Raw genomic sequence first — 14,838 nt, 5'->3', positions numbered from 1 at the left:
ACACACGGCAGGCCCCCAGTCGCCCCGGAGGGTCCCCCCCAGTGACCCCCAGCAGACCCCCGGTTGCTTCGGAGGACCCCCAGCTGCTGACCCCCACTGGTCTCCCGGGCAGCCCGCAGGACCCACCCCGGTGACCCCTGGCGAACCCCCATGCGGCCCAGAGGACCCATCCCGGTGACCCCCTGCAGGCCCCCGGTCGCCCCAGATGACCCACCCCGATGACCCCCGGCAGGTGCACGGGCGCACTGGAGGACCCACACCGGTGACCCACAGCAGGCCCATGGGCTCTCCGGAGGACCCACCCCAGTGACTCCCGGCAGACGCCCGGGCACGCCGGAGGACCCACCCCGGTGACCCCCGGCAGGCCCCTGGTCGCTCCGGAGGACCCACCCCAGTGACCCCCGGCGGGCGCACCGGCACCCCAGAGGACCCACCCTGGTGACCCCCGGCAGGTGCATGGGCATCCCGGAGGACCCACCCCGGTGACCCACAGCGGGCCCACGGGCGCCCCAGAGGACCCCTCCCAGTAACTTCCGGCGGACCCCCGGTCGCCCTCAAAGACCCACCCCGGTGACGCCCGGCGGGCCCCCAGTCCCCCACAAGGACCAAACGTGGTGATCCCCGTCGGGCCCCCCGGAGGACTCACTCCGGTGACGCCCAGCAGGTGCACAGGCGCCGCGGAAGACCCAACCCAGTGACCCACAGCGGGCCCACGGGCTCCTCGGATGACCCATCCTGGTGAGCCCCGGTGGGCCTCCGGGCGCGCCGGAGGAACCCCCCTGGTGACCCCCGACAGGTCCCCGGGCGCCCCGGAGGATCCACCCCGGTGACCCCCGGCAGGTGCATGGGAGCCCCGGAGGAACCATCCCCGTGACCACCGTGGGGCCCCCTGTTGCGCCAGAGGACCCACCCCGGTGACCCCCGGCAGGTGCACGGGCGCCCCAGAGGACCCACCCTGGTGATCCACAGTGGGCCCACATGCTCCCCAGAGGACCCACCCCGGTGACCCCCGGCGGACCCCCAGGTGCCCCGGAGGACCCAAACAGGTGACCCTCTGCAGATCCCTGGGCGCCCCGGAGGACCCACCCCGGTGATCCCCGGCGGGCCCCTGGACGGCCCGGAGGACCCACCCCGGTTACCCCCAGCAGGTGCATGGGTGAACCAGAGGACCAACCCCGGTGACCCCCGACGGGTCCCCGGTCGCCCCAGAGGAGCCACCCCGGTGACCCCCGGCAGGTGCATGGGCGCTCCGGAGGACCCACCCCGGTGACCCCCGACAGGTCCCCGGTTGCCCCAGAGGACCCACCCCGGTGACCCCGGGCATACCCACGGGCGCCCCGGGGGACCCACGCTGGTGACCGCCAGCGGGCGCATGCACAGGCGCCCTGGAGGACCCACCCCGGTGACCCATGGCAGGCCCCCGGGCACCCCGGAGGACCCACCCCGCTGACCTCCAGCAGACCCCCGGGCTGCCCGGAGAACCCACCACGGTGACCCCCGGCAGGTGCACGGGCACCCTGGAAGACCCACCCCGGTGACCCACAGCAGGTCCCCGGGATCCCCGGAGGACTCACCACGGTGACACCGGCCGGGTGCATGGGCACCCCGGAGGACCCACCCCGTGACCCCCAGCAGGTGCACGGGCGCCCCGGAGGACCCACACCGGTGACCCACAGCGGGCCCACGGGCTCTCCGGAGGACCCACCCCAGTGACCCCCGGCGAAACCCCGGTTCCCCCAGAGGACCCCCAGCTGGTGACCACCGGAGGGCCCCCGCTTGCCTTGGAGGACACGCCCCGGTGACCCCCGGGCGACCCTGAGGACCCACCCCGTGACCCCAGGCGGGCCCACCGGTCACGCCCTGGTGACCCCCAGCAGGTGCACGGGCGCCCCAGAGGACCCATCCCGGTGACCGCCGGAAGGTGCACGGGCGCCCCAGAGGACCCTCCCTGGTGACCCCCGGTGGGCCCACGGCCCCCCTTTAGGACGCACCCAGGTGACTCCCGGCCGGCCCCCGGGCGCCCCAGAGGACCCACCCCGGTGACCCCCGGCAGGCCCACGTGCGCCCCGGAGGACCCAACCCGCTGACACCCGGCGGGCCCCCGGTCGACCCGGAGGACACACCCCGGTGACCCCCTGCGGACCCCTAGGCGCCCCGGAGGACCCTTCCTGGTGAGCCCCGGCTGACCCCCGTGCGCACCCGAGGACCCAACCCAGTGACCCCTGGAGGACCCCCGGAAGACCCAGCCCCTGTGACCCCTGGAGGGCCCCCGGAGGACCCAGCCCAGTACACCCCAGCAGGCCCCCTTGCTCCCCAAAGGACCTAGCCCTTTACACCCTGGCGGACCCATCCTGGTGCACCCCGGGCGCCCCAGAGGACCTAGCCCAGTGACCCCTGGCAGGCCCCCAGGCTCCCTGGAGGATCCACACCAGTCACCCCCAGCAGGACCCTGCCCACCAAACCCGGCGGCCTCCCAACAGACACCGCCCGGCCACCCCTGGGGGACCAGATCTGGGTACCGAGGACTGCCCACTGCTATTTGGTGCAGCAATTTGCTTGCAAAATCCCCCTTTCCCCCATTTTTTTTTTTTTTTTTTTTTATTTGCAACTCACCCATGCCTCTTGTGTCGGTGTAGATTTTCCATCCTTTTTTCTCCTGTCCTCTCTGTGGTCACAGTGGTGAAACCACAGGGTGGCACAGGCTATGTACCCTCTCTGTTGTCTTCCTTGCACGGAAGGACACTTACCCCTCATACCTCAGAGGCTTGTTTGTACAGGTGGGGAGGAAGATAAATTCTCTAAGTTGGTGGACCTCTTCTGAAAGTTTCTCCACAGCGGAGACGCAGGCCTGTAGGGAAGAGGAGAGGCTTCCTTCGTACTGCCAGGGTTGTTTAGCCAATTCATGCACTGCGGGTTCCTCATGGTCTTTCCAGTGAAGGTGCCCCCTACTCTAGATGCCTGCCCATATCCTCCCACTCTCCCCGCCACTCCTAACTATCCTGCCTTGGGACAGATCTCTGGATGACACTCTTCAGTATTTGTTTAACCTTAGACGAAACCTGAAGTGTATTCAGGAGACATAATGAGAAGAACATGCTGGTCTGAACATTGCAAGGATAGTCGAAGTTTCGGAAAGCTACCATAACACTCCTGGAGGAGAAGAAAGGGAGAGTGAACAAGTGGGAAAAAACACCATCCCCTGACCCTACCTCAGAAACTATCAACAATTACACCTTTCACGCTTTCTCTTTAGGGAGACAATCTACAGAGGGGTCAGGGGGAAAGGTCCAACAATAGTTTCTTTCTTTGAAGTTATCTCCTTGAAACTATAACTTCTGGTAATCTAAAGGCTTTTGACTTGCATATTGTAGAAACAGCATTTCTTTTATGTACAGCACATTCTCACAATTTCCACTTAGTGAAAGTAATGATAATGCTACTAGTATCTATCCAAATCTGTTCCTACTTACCAGAAGACATCATTTGAGTTCACATTAAGGCATCTTTTTCACACAGTCTGTTGTTCAATCTTAACAAATACTTAAGAACATTCTTCAAAGTCAGGCTTACCTGTAAGCACTTGAGCTTCTGAGTTTTTTTTTTTTTTTTTTTATTTATTATTTTATTTTATTTTTAAGGGTTGGAAAGGGAACTTAGAATCCACATAAGTAATTTCACTGAAAACAGGCAAGGTGAAGGAAGTACTCAAACTCCTCAAGATTAAACAACCGTAGAACCCAGGAACACTTACCTGCCAGCTTCTGAACTTGAGTCACTTCCAAACTACTTCACAGTGAAGTCGTACCACCAGGGTTTTACTGTACTGAGAAGGCACCACCAACGTAGCTAGCTGCTAGAGTCACTAAAACTATTTCACAGGGATAGTAGAAAACATGAAGAAAAAGCAGCCTCCTGGGGAACACTGAGTCCATTTCACCACAGTAGAAAAGTACCCTAGATAACCCAAGCCTCCAGCTCCCCTGGGGAGGTAATTCCCTACAAGCCCTCATGCTTTCTATAGAGCAAAGGTCAAATGATCCACACCTGGCAGATTTCACTTAACAAGGGTGGAGCCAAGAGACCTTGTGGAATAGGCTCATCTACCTGGCTTCAGTCTTTTAAGGTCAATCGCTCCTTATCACTAATAGAAATAGCCTGAGATGTGGCTTAGTGGTTAGAGTTTACGTAATGAATTAACTACAAAAGGTGCACAAGGGTCATATTTCTGGTAGTCATTCTGTGAGGAAAATTAGTACAGAGCCTGTTAAAATCAATTAATCAAACAATCAATTTATAAATAAATAGAAGAAATAAAAGAAAAAAGAAAATGACCTTAAAGGCAAAATTGCTATCATAGATTTTCATCTGTCTAGTCACGGCAGATAAAGAATATAGCAATCAGAATTACTTTTCTTGACATTAATGTTATTTAAATTTGCTTTTCTGAGATCTTTATGTAGGACTTTTCAAAATCTAGCCCTGTGACCTCTGACTACACTATTTACTTGGGCTGCATATAAGCTCTCACATATAAATGCCAGGATCAGGATCCTCACCCACTATTCAGGTCAAGGACTGGGCTGAAGGTTTGGGCTTTAATTTGGTTACATGTCTACATTGCTGCTTCCTGGCAGGTCATGGGAAGAAGATTGGCTGGCTTGGGGGAGCTTATGTACACGTGGCTTTTAGGCTGCAGCCAAAGTGTTCCTCTAGATCTGGAAGTTTGAAGAGGGTTGCAGTCTCCAAGCTCAGATACAACCACATATTAGTCTGGCGCAACTGATTTTTGTGTTCCTTGCACTAGCTGTTCCTTCACCTCCTCTTCAGAGACAAGGACACGCGTCTCTTTCATGCTCCTTCATTAGTAAACAAATCAGGAGAGATTAAAGCCCCTTTCTTCAAGTCAGTAAGATACTGGGCTACAAAGATGGTGAAGGGCCTAGAGGGGAAGACGTATGAGGAGCGGCTGAGGTCACTTGGCCTGTTCAGCCTGGAAAAGAGGAAGCTGAGGGGAGACCTCATCGCAGTCTACAGCTTCCTCACGAGGGGGAGCGGAGGGGCAGGCGCTGATCTATTCTCTTGAGTCACCAGTGATAGGACCCGCGGGAATGGTGTCAAGCTGAGGCAGGGGAGGTTTAGGCTACACATCAGGAAGAGATTCTTCACTGAGAGGGTGGTCGCCCACTGGAACAGGCTCCCCAGGGAAGGAGTCACTGCACCAAGCCTGCCAGAGTTTAAGTGTTTCGACTGTGCACTTAGTCACATGGTCTGAATTTTGGGGTAGACCTGTGTGGTGCCAGGAGTTGGACTCGATGATCCTTATGGGACTGTTCCAACTCAGGCTATTCTATGATTCTATACCCGCCTTTGGTTTCAGCGAGAATTCAGGCCCTCACAACTGAAGTTTCTTCTGGATGGTGTTTCTTCTGAATAGGATAATTTCATCTCCCTTTTGAAGACTTACAAGGGTGTAGTAACAAAAGCAAAGGCCTAAACAGTACCTGAGGCATAGGCTACTTTTCAGCCTGCAGCAGACTATAGGTAGGATATTATCATTTCAGACAACTGTGATCTACGTAATGTGAAGTGTTCCGGCATGCTTACAATCTGCCAAAGGCCAGAAAAGGGGACCTTCATTTTAAGACTGTATGGAAAAGAAAACAAAAACAACAACAACTAAGAGAAGGAACTTTTCCTTCACCTCAATTTTATTATTATTTTGCAACTCCTTCAGATGTCCACAAGGAATTCTGCCCCTCTCCTCCCCCCCTCCAAAAAAAAAAAAAAATTAGAGATTGTGGCATAGAAGTATAATTTCAGTTCACACCAGAGGACATTCTTCTCACTGAAGTACAGTTAAGCCCCACAAAGTGCCAAAAAGCCTGCCAAAAAGTAATGTATTTACAAGTTAGTTTTACATGTTGGTATTATTTACTTGTCTGGTCTTGCATTCAGGGCTTGATCTATCTGGGGGGGAACATGGAATGCCATGCAAGGTTGTTTGGTTGTATGACTGACAACATGACTTTAAAATTTTGAACTGTTTGTAAAGAAGCAAAATACAGAAGAGTACACTATCCCCAAGGGAAATGTAGAAACTACCTGTTGCTTCTCAGGTAGAAAGTTGTAAAGGTGTAAGCATCTGTTAAGGTGTAAGAAAAAGTGTCATCAGCTGTTTGAGCACAATTCTTACGTATACATGAACATTTTCCTCTCCAATTTCCAACTTGGAGTGCAACATTTTTCATCATACTCTTAGATTAGGATTCTGATTCTAACACTGGTTCCTAGTGCAAATTTCCAGAGAAGAGAGAAGCAAACCAGTCCTGACTGCTTTGAATGAGGTGGAGATAGCAACCAAATGTAAATGAAGAAAATAAACCTGTAGGAATGTTTTCAAATAACTGTCGTTGTCCAAAAGCTTTAAATTGCTTGAATCCTTGAAAGGTAATTAATGTAAACTCAGGTTGCGTCACTGGATTTGAAGTAGTAGGCTAGACTTGCACCATTGCAGAGCCTCAGTCACAGTTTAAATCGGCACTGCCTCTAACTTCACAAGAATGAAAGAGAAAAGCACATCTTTCTACCTTGTCAGCTGCTGGCAGACCTAGAGAAAGAAAAAACAAAAGTTGTTAAAATTAGAAAGTAATGGTTTTTTAGGACATTTCACCCAATAGGTAATATTGAGTAGGAACCAGACGACAAATGAAAGGGAAGATGAAACAGTAGAAGGTACTTGCATGGCCTTAATTTACATGGCAATTGACAACAACCTCAATCTACAATGATTTATAAGTGCCTTACACCATTCACCCTTGAGACAGAAAAATGGGATTCCCATATTATGGAAGGGGAGTGCAATCCCTCTCAAAATACGAGAGTCTGGGCTACGTGACTGAGTACTGAAAATCTTAAGACTAGGCAGCACCGAAGTCAACTGAGAAGGGAGGATGAGTCTCTCTGGATGTTCACATACCAGAAAGGAAACTCAGATTTTAGCCCTAAGCAGCTATTTTTAGAGACAGGCTGGGAAGTGGTTCTTTTTAACCCAGGGTCCATTTCAGCATCTTCAAAGCTAAAGAAATGGTTGACTGCTCTGTTGAATTGTGTTCCAGATGGAAAAACTCATGTTCCTGTTAACATAAAGAGCTTAATGTCTTGCTTCTGTCCTAAAGATGAGTTTTGGATTCAAACGTACCCCCTCCAAGATGAACCTTTACATTGTGGGGCTCATATTCTGCATAAGAGATTTGTAGCTTCAAACTTCATAATGTCTCCTCTTGATGAAGGGAAGAGGTTGCAGATGTGTAAAAGGGCAAGACAATGTCCAAAAATACATTGCATTGCCACAAAGCCACTTTAACGGATTCCTGCCAGTGCAAAAACTCCTTTGCAAACCACAACATATTAGACATTAGGGCTAAAAAGTGTGGAACGCATTGTTTAACATTTTTCTGCATACTTCCAACTTTAGGAGCCAGTCAAGCTGAGATGACAGTGTGAGATCCCAACTGTGGCTTAGGATATGCTGTGCGCCATAGAACTTTGTCCCCATAAGACACCTTGTTTAGGAATTACGTCCTCTGTGGTGACCTGATTTTTAAAGTCCACTGGATTTAAAGTGACCTGATTTTTAAAGCCCACTGGAAGTTGGAGCACCAAGTTTCTCAGAGAACACCTTTTTCCCATTTTTTTTTCCTTGCAATTCAAGTACCCATGCCTCTAGTGTCCTGGTAGATTTTCCATGCTTTTTTCTGAAGCCCTCTCCATGGTCACGTGGGTAAAACCACAGGGTGGCACAGCATGTGTACCCACTCTATCATCTTCCTTGTACAGAAGGATGCTTACCCCTGATAGCTGAGACACTGGTTTGTACAGGTGGGAGGAAGATCAGTTCTCTTTAAGTTGGTGGACCTCTGCAGAAAGTTTCTCCACGGCCGAGATGCAGATCTGTAGGGAAGAGGACAGGCTTTCTTCGTACTGCTTTTGACTTGCATATTGTGAAAACAGCATTTCTTTTATGAACAACACATTCTCACAATTTCCACTTAGTGAAAGTAACGATAATGCCACCAGTATCTATCCAAATCTGTTTCTACTTACCACAAGACAAAATTTGAATTCACATTAAGGCACATTTTTCACACAGTCTGTTGTTCAATCTTAACAAATATTAAGAACATTCTTCAAAGTCAGGTTTACCTGTAAGCACTTAAGATTCTGAGGTTGTTTTTTTTTTTGTTTGTTTTGTTTTTTGTTTTTTGGGTCCAGGTCCAGGGTGGGGGGTCAGCTCTGGGTCCAGGTCTTTGGGTTGGGTTTGAGTCCAGGGCTCTGGGTCGGGTCCAGGGTGGGAGATCCGGGGTTGAGTCCAGGGTGGGGGCTCAGCATTTGGGCTTGGGGTTGGCGCTCAGGGATGGGGCTTAGGGTTAGCTCCAGGTCCTGGGTCAGCTCTGGGATCGGGGATCGGGGTCAGCTCCATGGTCCAGGGCTCGTGTCCGGAGCTCATAGTTAGCTCTGGAGTGGGGATTCCAGGGTCAACAGTCTGGGGTCACTACTAGGGTCAGGGGCTCAGAGTTGGGGCTTGGGGTCAGGGCTTGGGGTCAGGGCTTAGGTTCGGGGCAAACTCTGGGGTCGAGGGTCCTGGGCTCGGGCATGGGTCCAGGTCTGGGGCTCAGGTTTGGAACCGGGTCCGGGGCTCTGGGGTTTGGTCTGGGTCGGGAGTTCCAGAGTCAGGTCCAGAGTGGGGTCTCCAAGGTCTGGTCTGAGGCAGGGGCTCTGGCGTTGGGTCTGGGTCGGTGGCTCAGGGGTCAAGCGTCCAGGGTCAAGGGTTCGGGGTGTGGCTTGGGGTTAGAGCTCAGGTTTGGGACTCAGGTTTGGGTCCAGTTCTGGGGGTCGGGGTAGGGAGATCCAAGGTCAGGCCCGGGTCAGGGGCTCTGGGGTCATATATCCAATGTCACGGGTGTGGGTTTAAGGGTCCAGGGTAGGTACTCGGGGTTGGGGCTCAGGTTTGAGGCTAGGGGTTAGCTCCGGGTCCGGGGTCAGCTCCGGGTTTGGGGACTCAGGGACAGCTCTGAGGTCAGGGTCAGCTCTGGGGTTGGGGGCTTGGGGTCAGGGCTTGGGATTGGGGCTCAGGGTCAGGGCTCAGTGTTGGGGCTCGGGGTTGGGGCTTGGGGCCACCTCTGGGTCCAGGACTGGGGGTGAGCTTTGGGTCCAGGTCTTTGGGTTGGATTTGGGTCTGCGGCTCGGGGTCGGGTCCAGGATAGGGGCTTCGGGGTCAGGTCTGGTGTGGGCTAAGGTTGGGGCTTGGGGTTGGCACTCAGGGATGGGGCTCAGGGTTAGCTCCGGGTCCTGGGTCAGCTCCAGGGTTGGGGGCTCGGCGTTATCTCTGGGGTCAGGGCCTGGGGTCAGCTCAGGAGTGGGGATGCCGGGGTCGACAGTCTGGGGTCAGCTCTGGGGTCGGGGGCTTGTAGATGGAGCTCAGGGTCTGGGCTTGGGGTCAGGGTTTCGGGGCGAACTCCAGGGTTGAGGGTCCTGGGCTCAGGCACAGGTCCAGGTCTGGGACTCGGGGTCGAATCCGTGTCTGGGGCTCTGGGGTCTGGTCCGGGCTGGGTGCTCAGGGGTTGGGTCTGGGATGGGGTCTCCAGGGTCTGGTCTGGGGCAGGGACTCTGGCGTTGGGTCTGGGTCAGTGGCTTGGGGGTCACAGGTCCAGCGTTGAGGGTTCGGGGTTGGGGTTCTAGGGTCGAGTGTCTGGGGTGGGGGCTTGGGGTTGGTGCCTAGGGGTCGAGCCCGGTTCTGGGGGTCAGGGTCAGGGGCTCTGGGGTTGGGTCCGGATCAGGGGCTCTGCAGTCATGATTCTGGTGTCAAGAGTTTGGGGTCGAGGGTCCGGGGTTGGGGCTCTCGGTTGGGGCTCGGGGTTAGCTCCGGGTCTGGGGTCAGCTCCAGGTTCAAGGGCTCAGGTTCAGCTCTGGGGCGGGGTTCTCAGGGTTGGGGGATCAGCACCAGGACTTTGGGTCGGGGATTGGGGTTGGGGCTTGGTTCCAGGGGTAAGTTCCACGGTCACTGGCAGGGCGGTGGCATGGATAGCGGGTAGGACAGCAGGATGGGCAGCTGGATGGGCAGCAGGATGGGCTACGGGCAGGTCTGAAAGCAGGGCAGCAGGATGGGCAGCAGGACGAGCAGGGCAGTAGTACAGGCAGCAGGCCGGACAGCAGGTCAGGCAGTAAGACAGACAGGACAGGCAGCAGCCCGGACAGGCGGTGCCCAGCAGATGGCGGCGGTGCCGCGGCGGCGCCCCGCAGGCAGCCCCCGAGTCGGGTCGGGTCTGGCCCCGCACTGCCCCTGGTGCTGCCCACCCCACCCCATCCCATCCATCCCACCCCACCCCATCCCATCCCATCCCATTCCATCCCACCCCAACCCACCCCACCCTATCCCACCCCAACACGGCTCGGCTCGGCACGGCCCGGGGCGGGGCGAGGCGGCCGGGGGGAGCGGCACTGCGCGGCCCCACGCCCGCTATAAGAGCAGCGGCAGCGGCTGTGCTCCGCAGTGCATGGCAGCGCCGATCCGCGTCCCTAGCTTGGTCTCTGTCCTCTCCCCGCCGCCACCACCCCACTTGACCTTGAATTTGGCACTCGGGGCCGCCCTGGGATGAGGCGGAGCGCGCAGGACCCTCGCCCGTAGGAAAGGGAGAGGAGGCCCCCTCCCGCTGTAGGAGCGCAAGAGGATTTACGGAGCATCTTTGCCCCCTTTGTTGAAGGGCAGGGGAGGGCCGTCAGGATGAGTACCAGCAGTAAGTACGGCTCTCCATTCCCTTTGCTATGGGAACGCGGCTGGGATTGCATGGATCTGGCTGGGAGGAATCGGGAAGAAAATGTGACACCAGGGCTGGCAACTCTAATGGGCTGGGTATTTTTTGTCCCCCCCCCCCCCCCCCCCCCCCCCAAGCATTTTGCTTTCTGACAGGGCAAGGCTTGGCCAGGGATGCTTTTGTGTGGGCTGAGCCATGGTGCTTATCTCTGATGAGTACTTCTTTGCTCATGTTTCTGGGGATTGGAGGGCAGATCATGCAGTAAAATGTCGATATGCAACATGGGGAGAGGCAGCCAGGAACACTGTGACTGGCAGCAGGCTCACTTCTGAAGCTGCTGCCTACATATGAATAGACACTGGGGAGCAGCCAATTGGGAGGAGAAAGAGGAATGAGGAAGGGAGACCCCAAAAGCAGGGATCTGAGCAGAGCCCAGGTGTGGTACAGAAAGGCATGTACCTCTGCAGTTGGGTGTTCCTATTGTGCACGGGTGAGGGAGAGGGATGGAGATACTCATGCACTACGTATGAATTGCTAAAGAAGCAAGGCGTAGAGACATGCTACATAAGATGAGAAGTGGCACCTGCTGCTGGTCTGCTCACCTCTGGTTTTGTGGCCTCCTTACAAAGTCTGGGAAGGTTGATCAAGTCACAGCTGACTTCTTTTTCATGGCTGTTAGGATGTGTGACAGCTGTGCCCATTTCGACAGCAGGTCCATTCCTTTAAAAGCATGCCCAGCCACCCCCCACCCACAGCAGCTGGTGCTGACTGCCAGGTGGGGGTGTCCCACCAGGGACGAGGGGGTGTCCCACCAGGGACGAGGTGCTGTCCCTCCTATGGGTCCCGAAGGCTGTGAGGAGTTCCCCAGGCAGTAAGTGGCAGATCGGTGACTTTGTCCCAGTGGTGTGCTGAGGTTTCTCAATCTGAGGGCTTGGGGTGGTTCCCAAGCAAAACACTGTAGAAAAAATTCCTTGGCAGGCTGCAGGCAACAGAACAGGTGATTCCAGATCTGTTGGGCTGTGTCAGAAGTGAGAAAACTTCCCAGGTGCCAGCTGCATGAGCTACACCTGGGGCACGAGCTAGCCCCTTTTTGAGGGGGGGTGGCAGTGTGGGGCTGGTAGTGCCCGGGTAGGGACCAAAGGGGACCCATTTGTTCCTAGCCCTGTGGGGTGCCTGGTAGCAGAGGTTCCTCCCTCTCTCTATCTCTGAGTGATGAATGTGTGATGGCACTCAGTGCTCCCTGGGGCCAGTGACTACAGTGGTTGGGTGGGACTTTATGCCTTCTCTAAGCCAATTCTGACAAATTTGTTTGTTCCTACTGGGGGTTCCTTCCCAGCTCTTAACAACCAGCTTGGATGCTGATAGCAATGAGGGTTGTTTATGGTGCCACATATCGTGACTATCTGATTGTGCTGCAAAACTCCTTTACTCGTTCCTCCCCCATGCAGAGAGGTCCCAGCAAACCCAGACTTGCACCCTGCCTGTTGCTCTGCCCTCACTCACAAGCAGAGGCTGCCAGGCAGGCGGTGAGCATGGAGCTGGGCCTCCTTTGGGAGGCACACCGCCTCCTCCTGCCACTGACTTGCTCCATGACCTCTGGTATGTCACTGGGCCATGCCTTGGCATCTGGATTTCACAGCCTAATGCTTTGGATGGCTTTGCCTACATGCTGTTCCCCCTTCCTAGGTAGCCATGTGGCTTATGGAAGGTTTAGAAGGCTGCTAACAGCTGCTGTTTGTTTCTAGAGCTGTGGGTTGATTGATGCGGTGGGCACACTGTGGGACCACACCTTGTACAAGCAGCTTGGCTGCTCTCTGCAGTGGTTCTGCAGCTTGTGTCCCTCGTGAGGAGGGCTCGGGGGTGAGGGGACCCTGCCTGCAGTGTCATGCACAGGGAGGGAGCTGAGCCCTATGTGGAAGTGAGGAGAGGAAACACAGCAGGAGGATGGATGACAAAGCCAGACTGTGCACAGGGTGATGAGCTACAGGTGCAGCTGCAGTACTGAAGTTTTGGTGCTGCCAAACTGATGCGATGAGGACACTTTTTATCCTCTGTTGTGCGCCTGATCTGTGAGTTGCCACCTCTCCTTTCCTTTTTGCTTGGTGTGCTTTGGTAATGCTTCTGTCCTGTCTGAAGTGACATGAGGCAGGAAGCCTGGGGCTGCTGGCCACTGTACTGGCCTCAAGCCCTGCCGTTGTGCAAAACTGCTGGCTGGGCCTCTGGGGGCTCAGGGCAGGATTTGCCGTGCTCAGGCTGGGCTGTGCAGGTGCATCTCTAAACACAGCACACAGGAGTCGCGTGTGCCCTCGCTGAGGGACTTGCTTTGCACCCACTGTGGGTCCTGGGGTTTGGAGCCCCATGTGTGTCCTCTCCTGTGATGCGGGGGTAGCAAAGCCATATGGAAATGTTGCTTTAAGGGGAAAAGTAGGCCCCTGATCTTGGATGTGAACTCATATCCTGAGGCTCCAGAGCAGCCAAAGGGGGCCCGAGGGTGCAAGGGTTGTGTTGGCTGGGAACGCAGCCTCCTGGCATACAACGAGCGCTTGGAGGGCACAAAGTTGATATTTACATTAGCTACACTATTTATACCTCCCACTCGGATTAGCACTGCTAATTGGTTGCAAATGGATTCATACATTCCTGAACAGGTCTATCAGCGCTGTGCTGCATCTCTGCTGAGGCTGGATCTGGTGGTACTAGCCTTTGCCTTAGAGAACATCCTTTGAAATCACCCTCTGAAGCCTCCACAGTTCCAGGTTCCAGCCTTTCCCCAAGAACCTTTTGGGGGAGGAAAGTCCCATCCTGCTCCCTTTGAGCAGCTGACACCTGTCAGAGCATGGGAAGGCCTTGCAGGGGGGTTTGGTATGCGAGGTGGAAAGCTTTCCCCAGACCATCCCAGTCCCTGGCACCTCAAATCCCTGCAGAGCAGCCCCACTGGTCTTGGGAAGCCAGGACAGGAGGTGTGGGACAAGGCTTGCTGGCCAAGCCTTTGGGAAGGAAGTCTTCATGCCAGATACTGATGAATGCAGCATGTTTGCCTGGTTATTTTTACCATTCCTAAATCGTGTTCCCTGTTACGTGATGATCCACTGAGCATAATTACCCAGTAATCTCCAGGCACATGTGGTTACAAGGTGTTTACCAGCAAACTCTACTAAGTCCCTGTGTAATTAAAGAGGAATCATGTGGGGGTGAACACCTCCAGGAGCTGTGGCTCTGCCCCGTATGGCTCGGTGGGCAGGGGGCGATTCACAGCTCCCCTACCCGCTGGGGAAGGATGTGGTGCTGCTCCCCTGCCCAGAAATGCAGCACCCTGAGCCATCAGTCCAGGTGATGGGCAGTGTTAGTCTTCCCCTTGGGGTTATGGTACAGCCTCTTCTGCTATAGCACGTGTGGCTCCTGGACAGCACCGGTTCCTCTTTCATCTTGGCAGTGCTGGAGGCTGCTACAGCAAGCAGTAAACCTGGGACAAAGCACAGCTCCAGCAGGGAAGTGTCCAGGGAAGTGCTGTCCTCTCACCAAGCTCTGCTCAGGTTCCCCACAAGCCCTCTGTCTTGGTGGTTTACCCTCTGAAGAGCAGAAGCCACAGAAAGTGGCCTTGCAGGCCAATGAAGTGCATGCTGTAAAGTCAATTGAGGCAATTGAATTATTTCAAGGGCCTGCTATGCTCTTATAAAACAAATAGCAAGCTTTCTAATGACAGAGTGATGATCAGTTTAGCCAGATAATTCTTTATGATGCCAACAGGCTTGGCTAATGACAGACTGTCCTGTTACCAGTGAGCTGCTGTGATGCTGCCTTTGCTCTCTATGAAGGCAAACCCACCAAGCTCCTGCCAGACCCTGCAGTCCTATCATGGTGATACCATAATGAAGTGCTCGGAACATCTAATTAGATATTTTTAGACTAAACACATCAGTGCCTCTCCATTGTGAGCACTGCAGCAGCACCTCTGGAAGGCATCCTGGGGGTAGAGTAGTGATGGCAAGGGCCCAGGGAGAGAGTGGTGGGGGGAAGAGGGAGGATT

General features: G+C 54.8%; 1 protein-coding gene across 1 annotated transcript in view; it reads left to right on the top strand.

The window, feature by feature from the left end:
- The first annotated feature begins 10,744 nt into the window (after positions 1-10,744).
- The window catches only part of ABLIM3 (actin binding LIM protein family member 3), a 41,151-nt gene continuing 37,057 nt past the window's right edge, over positions 10,745-14,838 (top strand). Inside the window, exon 1 of the mRNA XM_035563935.1 lies at positions 10,745-10,793. Within this exon, the coding sequence (XP_035419828.1) occupies positions 10,781-10,793 (13 nt within the window). The 5' untranslated portion in view covers positions 10,745-10,780. The remainder of the gene's footprint in view (positions 10,794-14,838) is intronic.

This window comes from Cygnus atratus, chromosome 14, assembly GCF_013377495.2.
Source record: "Cygnus atratus isolate AKBS03 ecotype Queensland, Australia chromosome 14, CAtr_DNAZoo_HiC_assembly, whole genome shotgun sequence".
NCBI classification, from domain to species: Eukaryota; Metazoa; Chordata; class Aves; order Anseriformes; family Anatidae; genus Cygnus; species Cygnus atratus.
The sequence above is the reverse complement of the archived record's forward strand: the minus strand, read 5'-3'. Positions and strand labels throughout refer to the sequence as shown.